We start from the raw sequence: 17,983 nt of genomic DNA on the forward strand, positions 1-17,983 counted from the left end.
CGCAAATAGACACTGACAAGGAGGGACAAGTAGAAGTACGAGTCTGCGAGTCATCCAGTTAATTCAGCCAACTGGTCAACAATGTCCTGGGGTGAACCTTTGCTGGATTCTGGCTAATTTGGGAAATGAGAATGATGATGCTCACACGTGGCCTTTGACCCTCAGAACCTTAAGCTTTAGTGATCCCAAAATGCTCTATTTTTCATGAAGAAAAAAAAAAGAAAGAAACCTTATCAGGAGTCATCTTTGTATAAATTAGAGTACAGTTGAATGATCAAACTCTTATGTGACAGCACGGAGTTTTCCCCTTTGGGACCCATCATGCTTCCTTCGCCTCTGATGAAAACCACCCCTTTATTGTTTATCTTCAGAGATGGTTTCCTCTGAAAACCACCTTGCATCCTCCACAATAGAGACCAGTGATTCACAGGGTACCACATCACATGCGTGCTCTTTATGGTGTAGTGAAGAAGCTGCCAGGATTCTAATTGCATCTCTGTGCATAAGCTTATGATAGAGCTAGTCATCTTCACTTCCAGATTTCCTTTGGTTGAGTTTGAAACTTGAGTAAACATTCATTCTGCCTCTCCGCAGTAGACTTTGAGTCTAAGGAACTGTGCATGGATAACGAATGAGGAGATTATTATCAAGGGCAGCATTCCAAGCAGTTCCTCTCATTCAACAGCTGGAGCTCCTGTGACCCTTTTAAAGGCCAGATCTCCCTCTCCTTGTCTGCTGTCAGAAGCACCGGGTGCTTTCAGTGCTAATGAAACAAGAAAAACCTCCCTAAGTTGAGCTGGAAAGATATTGAGGGGGAAAATGGTGTAGACCACATCGGAATACTTTGAATGGCACTTTCGGAGAAGTGTGAGCCTGCAATCTTGTTTTGACAGGCTGGGGATGATCTTCGGCAGGATATGCTTGTTCTGCAGATTATTCAAGTGATGGACAACATTTGGCTGCAGGAGGGCCTAGATATGCAAATGATCATTTATAAATGTCTATCCACAGGAAAAGCCCAAGGTCAGTACAGATTTGAAAATAAGGTAATTTACATTATGTACCTCACTCATTCTCTGGTAATATGCCACAAACCAACAACAGCTTTTAGGCTCCACATTCAAAGATCCAAAGATCTTTGTATTTTCCCTTCCTAAAAAAGAACAATTTTAAAAATTAAAAACAAAGAGATTGATGTAAAGCATAACATGCTTTTAGATATTAATTATTACTTTGCAATTCAGATATTAACTGTGACATTCTTTGCTTCCCTCTAGGAATTAGTTGCTTTAATGACTACTCATTTTTCCTTCATTTTCTAAGATAATGTAGATGTTAACATCTGCAGTGATAATATCATGGTGCCCAGCATCACAGACTAGTACTGTAACAGATATTGACAGCCCAGGGAGAATTTCAGGTCCAAACTTCAAAGTGCAATTTTCTCATGAATGTGTGTCACTTTTACAAGTATAAAGCCAACCTTTCATTAGTCTAGCACCATCCATAATAGAATAACCTGTCCACTCAAAATCACTGTCATCATTAACACACAATTTGCATATGATTAAAGAAACCCTAAGCATTATAAACATACAATAAACATAACAACACTTATTTATTAATTATTTGTTACTTATTATTATTTGTATGTGTGCATGTGTGTTTACATGCAAAATGTGGGTAGGTGGAAGCATGCACGCAGTGGTACATGGGTGGAAGTCAAGTGACAGTTTTGGGGATCAGTTATCTTCTTGTACCATGATGATCCTGAGAATCAAACTCGGGTCATCAGGCTTGAGTGGCAAGAAGATTTACTTACTGAGCCATCTCACTGGCCTAGAACTGACATTTAATTTTTAAAAGAATTTTGAATAGCTATAAAATCAGTCAAAATGAGCAAACATGCACACTTTGAGCATGACTCAATATTTCTTTTCCTTTCTAAAATCCAGATATAAATATGAAATGAAAGACTAAATGGTTTAGGTTCATTGATCAGTTTTATTTGGGGTGAGTATTGATGTTTTTATTTTGCAAGTTTGCTAAATTTCACGTTAATGCTTGCAATTGCACAAAGCCATAGGGTTTCCTACGTAGTTACTCTACCTCTAAGTATTTTCTCTTTTTAAAATAGTCTTAATGGTGAATATTCGTCCTATATACTGTAGAGTTCAATGAAGAGCATTTCCTTAAAGTACATCCTGTGTTTCGATCATATCCACCTTCATACCCTTTCCTTTCTCCTTCTACCTCTCTCCATCTTCGTGTTGGTCTCCTTCCCTCCTGAAGCCTCCATTCTGCTTGCATGTCATATATATATATGTGTGTGTGTGTGTGTGTGTGTGTGTGTGTGTGTGTGTGTGTGTGTGCATGTATATATATATATATATGTGTGTATGTATGTATGTGGTTTCATATATCTATAAAAAAAACCTTAGGGTCCACAAATGGAAGAAAATATAGTATTTGTCTTTCTGGTCCTAGTTTTTTCACTTAGTATAATCTAGTGGTCTCTCTTTGCATCCATTTACCAGCAGACAAGATCATTCCTTTCTTCTTTGTGACTCCATCGTGTATACACCACATTTTTATTTATCTATTATACAGTTTCATTCACTTACTCTGGAAAAAAATTCTAAATAATGTGGTCATTTTTTTAACTCCAAGAGATCTACTATTTAGACCCATTGTTGCAAAATAGCCATCACAATGAAGGTCCTCTCTTCCTGAGGCCTTGGCAACAGCCTCAGGGCCCTAGCCAGTGTATTTTGAGATGTTATCTGCTAAAAGCAGAATCATTCTCAGCTGACTCTGGAACCACTGTAGATCACAGACAAACTTATTTTGTTCCAATAGTAGGGCCCTGCTTCAAGCCAAGTGGTCCCCAAACCTTTCCTAACTTCTTAAACAGCTCTGATTACTGCTGCATTGGAATTGTCTCTTGCTTTTTACCCTTCCTGATCTCACAGAAGGGACCTAATTCTTCCATACCCTAATCTGCTGCAGAAGTAAGAATGAAACCAGCTCAGCCAGACTGTGCTTCTAATCTCCCATAGATCACCCATGCTTAGAAATCAAATAAATGCTGGCTTCTGGTGGAAAGCTACAGTTCCATCTACTCGTGTCTGTTTGTTATTGCAGCATGTGTCCCAATGCAAAATCGTTCATAGTTAATCAGTAATTTCTAAATAAACAACTGTAGTAGGTGCCATTTCCCAAGTGGCGAATGGCAGAAGACATTATTTGCCCCTCTGTGTAACAACAGCCCTCTTGACAGCAAGATTTACAGCAGAAATTATGCTGACAGAACATTTCTTCAACAAAAACAGAGAGTAAAATGAATGCCATTTTCAGGAGACAAGGTTACACTTTCGTTAGATTCTGGGCTTATTGGATATCTGCTGTTCAAAAAGCGTTCAGTTTTATGGCCTTCTCTGTGGTCATAGAATTTTTCTGGTGCCCTTCATCCTCTGAGCATTTGTTTATCTCTTAACTATGGTGAGGACTGCAAACATAAGAAAGTCTAGATTTCAATTTATTTCAGTGATTTTATCTATAAAGCAGTGTCTAGAGAATTACTGGGGGACACTCATCTAGGGAGAAGTTGAAATACTATTTGTACTGTTTTCACTGTGTTCCTAAGGTTGTTAACATATAAATATTTTCAAAACCTCTGATTTTAGTCTATACAGGATAACAATCTTAGGAGCACAGTCAAAAGCCTTGATGGATGAGAGGTCGTGGAGGCAAAAGTCCTACATAAGTTCAATCAATACACTCTCCCTTTTAAATGAAATCATTAATACAGTTTCTCCTTAATGTTACCTGGCAGGAAAGGGGCATGTGCCTCCCTCCATGGCTTCTCTGTTCACTCTCAGAAATTTACCATTTAACAGAGGTGCTTCCACTAATCTAAAAAGAATTTTATTTTCAAAGTTTAGTGTGTGTGTGTGTGTGTGTGTGTGTGTGTGTGTGTGTGTGTGTGTTAATGTGTGCATCCATGTTTTTGCATATGGGTACAAATTCATGTGTATGCACATACATGTGAAAGCTAAAGGTTGAAATGGAATATCTTCACTCTCCATTCTATGTATTGAGGAATAGTCTTTTATAAAAATTATTGAGGATTTTTACATGAAATATGATCATATGCACTCCCTTTTTCCCCCTCCAACTCCCCCCACATCTTCCTATCTTCTGGACCTGACATGGCTGTTGCACTCTGAACTTGAGTAGCTGGGGGTTACTTTCACAAGAACTGCACAACATCAAGCCAGCTAAAAATCAAGCACAAATGGGGCATACAATATGCAAACCCTCCCCTGTACCAAGGAATTATTGACAGTTGATAGCTTCTGAGGGTGGGATGATGAATCCTTGTTTTTGAGGATGTGGCCACTGGTGGGATTCCCATGCTCCCGTGGATGGCTCCACGTCCGTACATACATAGGCTGCACTATCTGCAGGTAAAAGCAGAGAAGAAAGAGGGGAGTCTCTTGCTGAATCCCAGAGCTTTCAGACCTGGGAATCTGGCTACCCACCTTGCCTTTGTGCACCTCTGGAATTTATAGGCATACCACCATGCCCTCCTGACATTTACAGAAATACTGGAGTCTGAATTCCAGTTTTCAGGCTCTTTTAGCAAACTCTTTACCAAGGCACCACTTCTTCAGCACTCTGAACAGAGATTTTTATCACGTGTTTGACATGTTTGTTGAGGGAATTATATTTTGTTCATGGAAGGCAGAAACACATTCACTATTTAAATGTAAGTGTCCTCCTATAAAGTTTCACCACTTTCCAGACATGTGACAGACAATCTGCTCTTCTGGTGACCATGGGCTTCCATGAGACCATCTATATTGGCTCTCTACCACAGTTCTAGAAAGAAAACATTAAGCTACTTCTGAAAGATCTGATGAAACCCTAACATACTCATATTGATGAGACTGAGGAGAATGATCAGGAGCCCTCTAGACAAGAAGATGGTTTGAGAGGAAGGAGGAAATCCAAACAGTGTTGACAAACACTGTCACCACCCACTTTGAGGTCCATGGTCTAAGTGTTCCTCATCCTGGGGAACGAGGTTAGTTTCTTTAATCTCTCTCCGTTATCATCCAGGATTGATAGAGATGGTGCCAGATGCTGTGACGCTTGCCAAGATCCATCTCCACTCTGGGCTGATAGGACCACTGAAAGAAAACACCATCAAGAAGTGGTTCAGTCAGCACAACCACTTAAAGGAAGATTACGAAAAGGTTTGTTCTTCTGGAACTAATTTTAAGTAATGCACTTAAATAAGAATATGCCTTGGTCCATTGGATATTGTGATTTATGGGAAAGTAAATTAAATCCACCTTGAGTTCTAATTCACTCACTCATCAGCCATGTGAGAATGACCCAGTTTAACTGGCATATTAACTAGATCAAAGTCTCTGCATTTTGTTTTCCTTCTGGGTGAGGTTCCTGGCTATAAATAAAGAATCTCTTCACTCAGATATGTCTCTCACAGAAATCACATTCTAGAGATGATGCTTTTTGAAATTGAATCCTTCCAGCAGCTCCCACCTATTTGCATACAATCTCCAATTTTTATAAATAAACTTCTATGTTAAATATCTTCTGTTATGCCCTGGCTTTTCATCTACCATTGTTAAATAGCTTGGAGAATGTAAGATAAAATGATTATAGGAATAGATTATAGATAGATGATTGATAGAAACATAGATGATTATATAGATATAATACATAATAGGTAATAAAATAAAGATATATAATAGATAGATGGACCTATAGATGATATATACCAGAAATAGATGGTAGATAATTATAGATGCTTTTTCTCTTTACTATTGTCATGTTGTGTCATTGTTTCTCAACTGACAGGCCTTGAGGAACTTTTTTTACTCTTGTGCTGGCTGGTGTGTGGTAACATTCATCTTGGGAGTCTGTGACCGACATAATGACAATATCATGCTGACAAAGTCAGGCCACATGTTTCATATTGACTTTGGAAAATTCTTGGGTCATGCACAAACATTTGGTGGTATAAAAAGGTCAGTTCACAAACATTTATTACAATAATTAAGCAATGTTCTAAATAATATATAGTGTATAATGGCAGAACAGCCCATCAAGTAACTTGTACAAATCCCCCAGGGTAATATAAGTATGATTATAAGTCTAATACGATGGAAGGAAAGAGTTTTTTTAGTAAATTATTAACAGAAGAGAGTTTCTTTAAGATGTTAAGAAATTATATTGGTCTTCTTCCATAGGTTACTAAATCTATTCCAGCTAATTGTTTCAATTGATGTTTTTGTTTTCTCATAAACTTTGAATGGGAAATTATACATGAGTTGATGGTCCTAATCCATCTGGTATATTGCCTGTAGGGGATAACCACCAGTATTTTAGTATAGTGCAATTAGCCAACTCTCCAATCTGACTTAGCCTTGAATCATCCCTCAGATATTCAGTGAGCACCCACCAAGGCACTGTGGGTAGATTAGTAAACAACTGTACAATCCCTTCCTTCACTATTGTGGTTGGAGTGCAAAGTGTCTTACATAGGCTCATGGACCTGGATCTATGGAGCTACAGATGATGGCTCTGACTTAAAAGGTTCTGGGACCTTCAGGAGGTAGAGCCTGACTAAAAGAAATGAGTCACTGGGGGTGGGCAGGAAGGGGCTTAAGGTTTTCTGGTCCCTCTCCACTGTGTCCTGTCTGCTCTCTGCTTCCTGACTGTAGAAGGATACAACACAACCTTACACTCTGACCATCATGTTTGAGCCTCTGTGATGAAAGTATTCCTTCCTACTACATGTTGAAACAAACCCTTCCAGGTATTTTGTCAAGGTAATGAGAAAAGTAACAACTAAAAGCAGCATCAAACTAATAAGCAAAGATGTGGTGTGAAGGAAATAAGAATCCCTCAGAGGTATAGTGTCTATGAGCAGCCTGTGGAGATGCATCATCGGGGAAGAAATCTAGGGAGACAAAAAATAAAATAAAATAGAACATTCCCAAGACCTGAGATTTCTGGAAATGTAGAATTCTCAGCCCTGTGCCAAAGCTGACCCTGCAGCTGCTGTAAGTTCTCTGACTTCTAAGAAAACAAACACATCTCAGCCACCACTGTGAAGGGTTTCACACGCTGTACATAAACAAGTGCTCCCCTCTTATTGCCGTAATTGTGAGATTAAGGAGGATTGACACTAGCAGACCAAATCAAAGGGCATCACAGCCCCAGGGTTGCTTAAGGATTTGGGGACTATTTGCCTAATCTCTGCGATGGAAATTAAGAGGAATTTCCCAGCTTTCTAAAGCCAAGTGGATTTTTCCTTTGAAGTATTGCTTAATTATAATCTTTGTTTCTCCATTTTCTCTAACAAAATCATAAATAAAAGTAATTATGAAATTGGGCACCCACAATCAAATTTTCAGTAAGTTCTTTGGTAATAATGTCTATATAGAAACTTCTTCATTCTATAAGACAGACTGTAGCAATAGACAAACTTGAATGTGATAAATTCTTATTGGTTACTTTCTCTTATAAAGCAGGATAAATTAAGAAGAGTTTCATTTGGAACCACAATTCCTCTTCTAACCCACTTTTTCAAATTATATTTATTGTTACATTGCCATTGTATATGGACTTCCACTTTGGCAATGGCAACCTTACACTGAGTCATTCTGTCTGTCTTTCCTACGTATTTTTAATTAACTTTGTTCTTTGACAGTTTCAAACATGGATACAATACATTCTGTTTAGTCTCACTCCCCTGCTCTTTCTTATATTCCTTCCACTCCTGCCATTCCTGCCCAGGCCTCCCTACAGGTCTCTTTCCCACATTCACGCTTTTTGTTGTGCTTTGTTTCCCACTAATTTTAACTGGATGCTCTGTGGGGCCACAGATTTAGACCTTTTCGGAACTTTATGGGCTCAGCATCTGGCACAGCACGGAGGGCAATGATTGTCCCTTCCCTAGAATCCATCAGTTGCCAATAGTTCATCATGGAAGGTACACTGGTTAGTTTTTGTTGTCAACTTGACACAAACTGAAGTCACCTGAGAAACAGGAACCTAAGTTGAGGAAATGCCTCCATCAAAATGGCCTATGACTTATCTGTGCGACACTTTCTTGATTGCTAATTGGTAAAAGAGAGCCCAATGAATTGTGGATGGTGCCACCCAGAGCAGGTGGTCCTGGGTTTTTTTGTTGTGTGTGTGAGTGTGTGTGTGTGTGTGTGTGTGTGTGTGTGTGTGTGTGTGATCTGAACATCGGTTAGCGAGAGCTAGCTGGCAGACAGTGCTCCTTTGTGGTTTATTAATGATATGTGACCTAGAAGTATAAACTAAAATAAACTTTCCTCCCCAAGTAACTTTTGGACATAGTGTTTATCACAACAACAGAAAAGCTAGTTAGAATAGAGCAGTAGGGTCCTATGAACCCATCCCCAGTCCATGATGACTTTAACAGGCACAAAGTCTTATGCAGGTCTAGTACTACTGTGAGATCATATTTGCAATGGCTGTGTCCTACACTGAAGATGGCTTTCCACATATCTCCCAGCTCTTACATCCTTTCCACTTACTTATCAACAACCTTCTCTGAGGGTTCCAGGGGGTCTCATTTAGGGCTGAGCACTCAGCCAGCATTTATTCTAAGAATATTGAGTAGCCATGACGTTCTATTTTTAATTCATTATGGTTCACTGACTGCATAGGATATTGAAAGGTCAGCAGAAGTGAGCTTGGGGCAGTAGATTCCAGGTCTCCTTACCTGTCCACACAAGGTGCTAAAGGGGCAGCAAAAGATTAAGTCTTTCTTGTAGTTTTTTTTTTTTTCAAGAAGCATGTTATCCCATGTTTTATTCAGTAAAAACAATTAGTACCCAACGCTTTACATTTTTTCTCATGTCTGTCATTTCTAGATGTTTAACAATCCACTTTTCATACTCCAGGAAAGCCTTGTGTCATTGACCATGTGTGCATCCCGAGGTGGAACTTTACAGGAAGCTGGTGTCTCATTGGACTGGTGCTCACTGTTAGAAGTAAATAACTACATTAAAAGCCCTTCAATAAAATAATTTTAGAGGTTATATTAATACTGGTTAAGGTCAGCTACTATGAGGATAAGCTCTGTGTGTGTGTGTGTGTGTGTGTGTGTGTGTGTGTGTGTGTTAGAGAGAGAGAGAGAGAGAGAGAGAGAGAGAGAGAGAGAGAGAGTTTGTGTGTTGAATCTTAGAGTTATCAAGTACTTTACATACACTCTTCAGTAAATTCCATTTCTGTGCCTCAGTTTTCTCATCTATAATGTGGAGTTTTGTTGAAGATTAAATGATTCAATATGCATAAAAAGTTCAGAGGGTGGTAATGTATTTAGCAAGCCATCCCTAACCTGTGTTGTAATTTTGGCCACAGGCAGAGGTGGACTGGACCTGGTCCATGTCATGTGGGCTTGCAAGAGCCCATTCCCTGTAGTGTACTCCTTCTCAACAACGGCCCCTGATGATAGCATATTACGAGTTAGAAATCAGCCATAATGGGGATATTTATCCCATGGAAATTGGCAAAGTTCATAAACTCATAAATTAATTTTCTTCAATGAGAAAATTCTGTAGGTTTCAGCTGGAAAAAATGGGATGGCTGAGAAAAATTTGAGAACAAATAGAAAAGAGATGGAAGAGAGAGCATCATAAACACTGATTATCCTGCCCTCCATGAGCCTCACCTGCCACCTATGCTGTCTTCTTAGCTTGTCTAAGGTACAAGGTACTTCTCTCTGCCAGTCCTGCTTAGCCCTGATTCTAAGTCTACTCTCAAGGAAAACCTACAAACACGCCTCCAAAGTGAGTGTAGCAGAGGAACTTCTGCTGAGCTGTGGATATGGCCCCGTGGGAGAATATCTGTATAGCATGCACCCATTTACCTGCATAGGAAAATGAGGAGGAAGGAAAGGGGGAGTGAGGAATGGAGGGTACAAGGAAAAGAGGGAGGGAAGGAGGGAGGGACAGAGGGACGGAGGAAGGGAGGAAAAAATGCTGTGCGTCTCATGCTGGGTGAACAACTCAGTTCTGAGCTTAGTAAGAAATACTAAGTCTATTTCTTGTAGACCACAACTACATGAGGTAAAAATGCTTTCAGGAGTAACTTGGGTTCATCTTTGACCTGCTTTTAGACCCTTACTTCAAATGTGGTGCCACAGGCATGACTTCCACCTACGCATTAGAGCATTGATGAACTTGTCCTCATATCCAGATTAATTCTGTTCCAAGCAAGTACCAGAATTCTGTGGAAAGTATAGCTGTACACTTTCCCTTATCTATGACTCAAAGGAAAAACACACAGTAATTTTGAGGATCCCATCAGTTTTCTAGCCCTCATTAAATCCTGGCTCTCTACAAATGCAAGTCATAGACATATTGAGGAGGCTTAACCGTTCTGAAGAGGTTGCTGTTTTTTGTCTACACTTTTCAAACAAGAGCCAGGATATACCTGAGCCTCAAAGGAGCTCCTGACTCAGTATCTGAAGTTATTAAGGAGTTAAAAATGAGGGACTTCCCAAAGACTGAGGACACATGGTGCTTGTACAAGGGTCTGGACAAGAGGGGAAATGCTTTGCATTTAAGAAATTATTGGTGAAGCTCTCCTCAGCTGATAATTGCTGAGAGCATGGAGATCTCCTGGGGGTTTAGTGTTCATTCTGTAATAGCATGCTCACGTTGACACTGTGGTTATATTGCTCGTGTGTGGTTTCCCTGAGCTACCTAATTACACAAGGTTCTATCTTACTCAATGGAGACTCCAGATTTGCTTTCCCAATTAACTCATGGATATTAGATAAGAGACCTGTGTTCTTTCTGTTGGGCAGCAGAATGTGCTTTCTGGAATGTAGGTCATTTGTGATATCAAAGAAAAGGTAAGCTTAAGTATCCCCAGTGCACTTCAGCCATTTGCGCCTGTGCTAATGATGCCATTTGCAATTAGGGACATTCGTAGCACTCAGACATTATTTAAAACAACACATCTTAATGTTGCTATGTATTTCTTCACGACACAACCATTTCAACTTCACAAAAGTAATAAAAATAATCTTGATAATAGTGACAAAGTGTGTCTCATTACCAAGTCCTGAATTTCAGTTCAAGTACCAAGTACATCATTCAGACACTCGAATCTTTCAATCCTGAGACTAAAGTCTCTGTGCTTCCATTTACTGACTCTTATCAGTCTCCACTAAAGGAAGGAATACTGTGGTGCTCATAGATTCCAGCAGACACATTTTATGGTCCATTTCAGAGCCTGGTGTTCCCATTTCACTCTGTATCCCCTACCTCTATCACTGGTATTGAAGCTGTAGCTCTCTCTGGATTGCTGTGGTTTGATACAGGCACAAAGCATGTGTTCTGTATTAGGGGCTGCATCATGGAGTGTGGGTTCATATTCTGTGAAAACTGTCAAAAATAACTTTGAAAGCCTTATACATACTTGACACATGATAGTTTCAGGAATTGAGACAGAAATGCCTCAATGCAGGTACTGTTATTTTCTGTGTTTTGCAAGTGAAGGCAGAGAATAGTCTTAGGTATAGTGCATGCAAGGGTGCCAGTGGATGTTGCCATGAAGCTTCCATTTCTCCAGATTTCCAACACAGCTGGTTCTTCACTGCCTTGAGATGGGTGGCAGTTCCTTTAGTTAGTACCCTGTGATACATTTATCACATATTTACAGTCATGATATGTATTAAATTCATACATTTAAGACATACAGTCAAATGCCTAACTGTGAAGGATGCAAAAATTAAGGCTAAGTGTGGAAGTAACCAGGCTTGCTCTCTTTGATATGGGCATATTCTTTTTTAATGTAAAGCAGGCAGAACTCTGTGCTGCTTTTAATTTTACCATCAAAATATTAAACAGATATAAATAATAATACCTAGGATGTGTGACTTAAATTTTGGAGCCTACTCATGACCATTCTATAGACTTTAATATGACCAGAGACCAACCCAAGTTATTGAGGTGAAGCCCGCAATATTGCCTAGACTACATGACTCACATTTGAGAAAGGTGTTTCTGGAATTATTGTGCCTTAAATAATTCATGTTTGCATTCTTTAAAGAGGAAGCTTTCTAAAGGGCTACATAGATGACTTGGTGAGTAAGGTGCGTGCTGTCCAGCCTGACAGCCTGAGTTTAACCTCAAGGATACCATGGTAGAAGGAGAGAACTGACTTCTGCAAGTTCTTCTCTGACCTCCACACACATGCCATGATGTACACACCAGAGTGTGTGTGTGTGTGTGTGTGTGTGTGTGTGTGTGTGTGTTCACTAAATGGGAGCTATTTATTTTCTAAGTGTGTATACCTTTGTTTAGAGGGAATTTCAGGAGCAGAAGCCTTCTGAGTTTAAGGATATAGCACCTGTGTAGTTAGACTTCATTGTTGTAGTCAGCATGCTTCGTCTACTCCCTTAACTCCCAATTTTACAATAGGAGCAATTCCACTGTGAGGGATAATGTTACTGTTACCACGGAATTTCTTGAGGACAAAGACATTTGAATTCATGAAACATAATTTTAATAATAACAACCAGGTATGCCTTATGGCTGAATTTTTACTTCAGTTCTAGACACAAATGCATCATTGAAACATGACATCTTAGTAGCATCTGGTAAGACACTTGGAGACAAGAAGACAGCAATCTGCAAATTCATTACCAGTTGTTCTCAATGGTAGTAGCTTATAAAGTTACAGAACTGCTGAATAATTTTGTTTTAAAGATTGGTAGGCTATACACACACACACACACACACACACACACACACACACACACACACATATATATAAACATTTAAAAATCATAAAAGGGTTGCTGACTTTGGAAATGGCCATTTGAGTAAGAAAAATCAATGCGCAAGCATGAGAACCTAAGATTAAATCCCTAGGACCCATATAAAAAGCCAAGCATGGTCATATGTGTGGGTATAACCCAGCACTGTGAGAAGCACTGGTAGGAATATCTCTGTAGCTTGTAGGCTGCCTACTACCTTTAGGTTCAATGAGAGACCCTCTGTCAAAAGAATAAGCTGGAGAATGATAAAGGAGGGTACTCAACATCCTCTTCTAGTCTATACACATGCACACATATGCACACACATACACATGCACACACACACAGGATAGCGGACATTTACATATAACATATGCACAAAAAAAAAATGGATGTAGATGGGAAAAGGCCTGTTCGTGTTGTGAGTAGCCTGTGTAGGCAGAGATGAAGCACCTCAGAACTCAGTAGCCCTGTGCTGCTAGAATGGAGTACACAACACAGCCAGCACACTGCCACCTCTTGTCCTTCAATGCACTGCATTCCCATGACCACCTTGCTTTTTCACTCTCCAACACGTGTGTGCCCACACCCCCAGTGTTCTAATTAGAAGACCAGTTACTCCCCATACTTCACTGAGAAAACAAAGCCATCCCAGCAGACCCTGCTTTAACATGGAATGTAGACTTCCCACGCTTACTTACGTCAGCCCCGAAACATTTGTCTTCCCAAACAGATGTTTCAGAGCTCTTTCCCTCTCCTCTTTTGAGGATCATTATAGTCTCAGCAATCAGGTGAACTGAGTCCACAAAGTTCAAATAACTTTGCTCCACTCCGCGAGTCTTCATGCTGCTCTGCTCAACTTCACTCCTGGAAAGGGTTTCTGTAAATTCTTCACCTTCATATTCATTCTCTAGGCTCATCCGCTGGGGTTTATTCTTTATTATTTAATAAACCTGAACTGACCTTAGCAAGACTCATTGTCCTTTTTCATGGTTTATCAGAAGGTCTCCATTGTGTCAACTCTTCCACTGCCTTCTTCAAGGCATCCCCCTGTCTCAGAAAACATTCTGCTACTACCTTCTGCAAAACATTTTTCAGTGTCTATCCAGAATGGCTTCTTTCTCCTAAGCCATCAAATGTTTGCTTCTCCAAGACTCTCTTTTCTCTTGTTTCTCTACACTTTTCAGGAAACTGTTATCATCTCCATCCAGGTAATACAGTAGAAATGTTAATAACATCTTCTGAGACAGTTGTAGATTCACATGTGATTATAATAAGCAAGACAAAAAGGTCTTATATATGCATTACCTGTGTTTTTAACCAATGATAAGATCTTGTAGAATTATAATTTATCACAAAAAAGTATCAAAAGTGACATAGTCAAGATACAAAAATGATTCTCCCCATCACATCCCTTATGAAGCTCCTGTACAGGTGGACCTGGCTACCTCTCATGCTCAATCCTACTCTATCCTTATTCATGACAGTCTTCCATCTATTCTCCCTTTCTACAGTTTTGTGATGTCAAGAATGTTGTATAAATAGAATCATCTTGAATGTACGTTTTGAGGATTTTATTTTATTTTATTTTATTTTTACTGTAATATAATTATCTGGGGAGTCAATCCAAGCTGTTGTGTTTTCAAAGCTGTGCCTTTTGATTGACAAATAACATTCCACAATCTGAGTTTAGTACAGTCTGTGGAGCCATTCATCTGTTGAAGGACATCTGGATCCCTTAGGGTCTCCAACTACTAGGACTAAAGCTGCTGTGAACAACTCATATGTGGAGTTCATGAATATAAGTCTGCATTTCTCTGCGACAAATGCCCAGGGCCATAACTGTTGGGTTACAGGGTAGCTGTTTATTGTTGCTGATTTCAACAAGCTGATGACAAACAGTTTTTCAGAAATGAAAATAATGTGCCAAAACGAGATATTTGACACACACTTCTACCAACAAGGTATGAGCAGTTCAGTTTTTCCACATTCTTGTCATTTTTCACTCATACTGCTGGATGTCTTCTGTCATCCATTGCAGGTTTAATCTGCATAAAGGCAAACCATATTGAATATCTTTCATGTATTTGTTGATCATCTTCATACCCTTGGACATGAAATGTCTCTTCATATCTTTTGTCTGTTTTCTAATTATATCATTTGATTTTTAACTATTGAAATTTGAGAACATTTTTATATTCTTCATGCTAATTATTTGTTGTCTATATCATTTTCAAGGATCATTTTCCAGATTTTAGATTGCCTTTGCACCCTTTTATCATTGGCTTTTACCAATGTCACAAACATGCTTAATTCCAGAAATCATGTGTCTGGCCCTCAGTCCCCAAAACTTTCTCTTATATTTATGACAGTTTTAGAGCATTGTGCTTTATATTAATCTTTAGTTTGTTTTTGTTTTTAGCTAAGAAGGTTAGATCAAGATATATGTATGTCTCTGGATACCCAATTGTCCAAAGGCTACCTATGTCCTTTGAATTGTGTTCACAATAACATCAGGAAACAGTTTGCCATATTTGGGTAGTCTGTTTCAGAGTTGTATATTCTATTCTGCTGACCAACATGTGTATCCTTTCACTGGTGCCCAGTGATCGCACCCTGCTGGGAGGTAAGGGTGCCACCTTGCAGCCTGGTAAGATGTGATGTCTAGGTGTGTAGGTAGAATTGAAATCACTATTTCTTCTAAAAATATTTGGCTGAAGAGATTTATTTTCTTTTAAAATATTATATGTTATTAGACTTTCTTTTTTGGTTGTTCATTTAGAGAAAACAAGTTTTCCTGATTTTGTTTTTGTTTGTTTTCTGTTGTCTGAATCTGTTGATATTTCCATATCACCAACTTCTTTGAGTTCATATCTGAAATTTGTGAGGCAAGAGACACTTAGGAAACTTAAAATCACATTGTTTCTTGAGTCCTGACATCACTTGATGGTATGTCTGTCTTTTTCAGGGACTTTAATGACAGCATTGGGTAGCATAAGAAAAGACAGTAGTCTGACTCTAAGAAATTTACCTCCAGCTTAGATCTTTTGTCTAAGGTCCTGAAACATGTGTTCTGATCTTGGTCATCTGCTTTGGTATAAGTTTTCAAGGCACTCCAGTGTAACATGGATACAAATGTCAGTCACTCTGAATGATGCTCTTCAGTCTTCCTGCTACACATGGAGGAGAACCTACTTAATTTCACTGTTTCCTCCTTTTCTAAGCTATCACGTCTTCTCATTTATTATTTTGGAACATGTTTTAAGTCTTTCCACTTCTCTGGATCTGTATGCCACAAACCTAATCCTAACATAAGCTATTATCATATGAGATTAAAACTTTTTACAAAAACAAAGCTCATCTGATCTTTCCAAATTATACCCTTCTTATCTCTTCATATTGCAGATAGAACAATCTTTCCATAACGTTATTATTGTTACTTGATATGTTTAAATTGCCTACGTACCAGTGTTATTTTTGTAGGGAGGGAATAAGGCAGGGTCTCATGTTTACCAGGCTGGCTGCAAACTTACTATGTAGCCAAGATAACCTTAGATTCTTGATCCTCCCAACTCCACCTCTCTAGTTCTGGGATCACAAGCATGCCCACCACGCCCATGTTTATGCAGTACGGGGAATGGAATTCAAGAATTTGTGTATGACAGGCAAAATAGTATGACAGGCAACTATCAACTGAGCTATATCTCCAGACTCTAACACAATGATTTTGAAAGCACTTTACTCTCACCTAGAGGCCTTGCACATTCTACTACAGATGCTAAGTAAATGCCTACTGGTGGTTAACTGTAGTGCTATGACATTTGAGAGCCACCCCTCTAGGTTCAAGTCACCTATTGAGCAGCAACAGATCCTAAATGTCTGAGTCCTTAGTGGAGACATCATTGGTAAACCCTTAGGACAATGATCTCAGTGTACTAATGACCTTGCACAGAATTATGTCCACTGTATTGCTACATAGGGAGCTGACACAAAAGTAACAGCAAATGTCAAATATGAATAGCCTATTGTTCCTTGTATTGAACAAATTTATCTCCTTAATAGTTACTGTGTGCTTATAATATATCCTTACATTTCCAAGGATATCAGCATTTTCAAATCACCAAGCCACTCCTTACATCTGCTGGAAATCTAGAAAATACTCTCAGCATTTTTACACAATGCTAGTTTTGGAGAAAGACTAGTCAGACGTTTATGCAAAAGTTAATTTTAGAAACAGAATGACAGAATCATAACAAGCTTCTGTGTGGTCTTCCCACATAATGTTAAATTATCACCAGATATTGGCTATGTGAGCTACTTTTATTTTCTGTATGTACCAGAAGATCATAAGCATATTGTTTCAGATGTGAAGGCCATATAAAGGAAGGGGGAATACTTCCCTCTGTTCTGAAAAGCATACGTTTCACTTGGGGCTTTGAAAAAAATCAAGACTTTCAGCAAGGAATAGGTTATATTGAGGAAGATTTCTTTTAAAAACTTTGACATATTGTGTTTATGTTTTATGAATGTGTGTAAGTATGTGTGTGCCTGGGTACTCATGTAGAAGTCAGAGGACAAGTTGGGGAAGTAGGTTCTCTCTTTCCATCATATGGTTCTCGAGGATTTAAGGTGGCTCTCTAGGCTTGCTGAGAAGTGTCTCTACCCACTGAGTCATCTTGCCAGCCATGGAAGATTTATCACAAGGAAAACATCTTAATCTTTATCCCTGAAACAGCATCAGAAAAAGGAGAGTAAGAGGGAAGGAGAGAGGGAAGATGAGAACAGACAGAGAGACAGAGACAGACAGAGAGACAGACAGGCAGAGGGAAGAGAAAGAGGTATAGGAAACAAATACAGTTGAAAGGGTCAGAGGAGAGAAACAAAAGCAGATTCAGCTCTGACAAGCACCAGTGAAGCAACAAATCTGGAAAACAATTTACGTCCTGGATTTCTAATAACACAAAACTTCAGAGAGAGGCCTCAAGCCCCTGAGTCTATGATCTAGAATTAAGTTCACTTTTGATTCAGTTCACAAAGCATAGCGCAGTTGAAGCTTGTGTAATGTACAGGGACCAGATGGATCCCTTGCTGTATCTAATACTTCCTTTCATTTACAGAAGAGTTATAGTATAATTCTTATTT

At 39.1% G+C, this 17,983-nt stretch overlaps 1 protein-coding gene across 1 annotated transcript in view; it reads left to right on the plus strand.

Moving 5' to 3' along the window:
• The window catches only part of Pik3c2g (phosphatidylinositol-4-phosphate 3-kinase catalytic subunit type 2 gamma), a 323,855-nt gene that overhangs the window by 208,659 nt on the left and 97,213 nt on the right, over positions 1-17,983 (plus strand). The window contains exons 22-24 of the mRNA XM_059256988.1: positions 894-1,023; positions 5,125-5,261; positions 5,890-6,059. Coding sequence (XP_059112971.1) covers positions 894-1,023; positions 5,125-5,261; positions 5,890-6,059 — 437 coding nt within the window. The remainder of the gene's footprint in view (positions 1-893; positions 1,024-5,124; positions 5,262-5,889; positions 6,060-17,983) is intronic.

This window comes from Peromyscus eremicus, chromosome 3 (assembly GCF_949786415.1).
Source record: "Peromyscus eremicus chromosome 3, PerEre_H2_v1, whole genome shotgun sequence".
NCBI lineage: Eukaryota > Metazoa > Chordata > Mammalia > Rodentia > Cricetidae > Peromyscus > Peromyscus eremicus.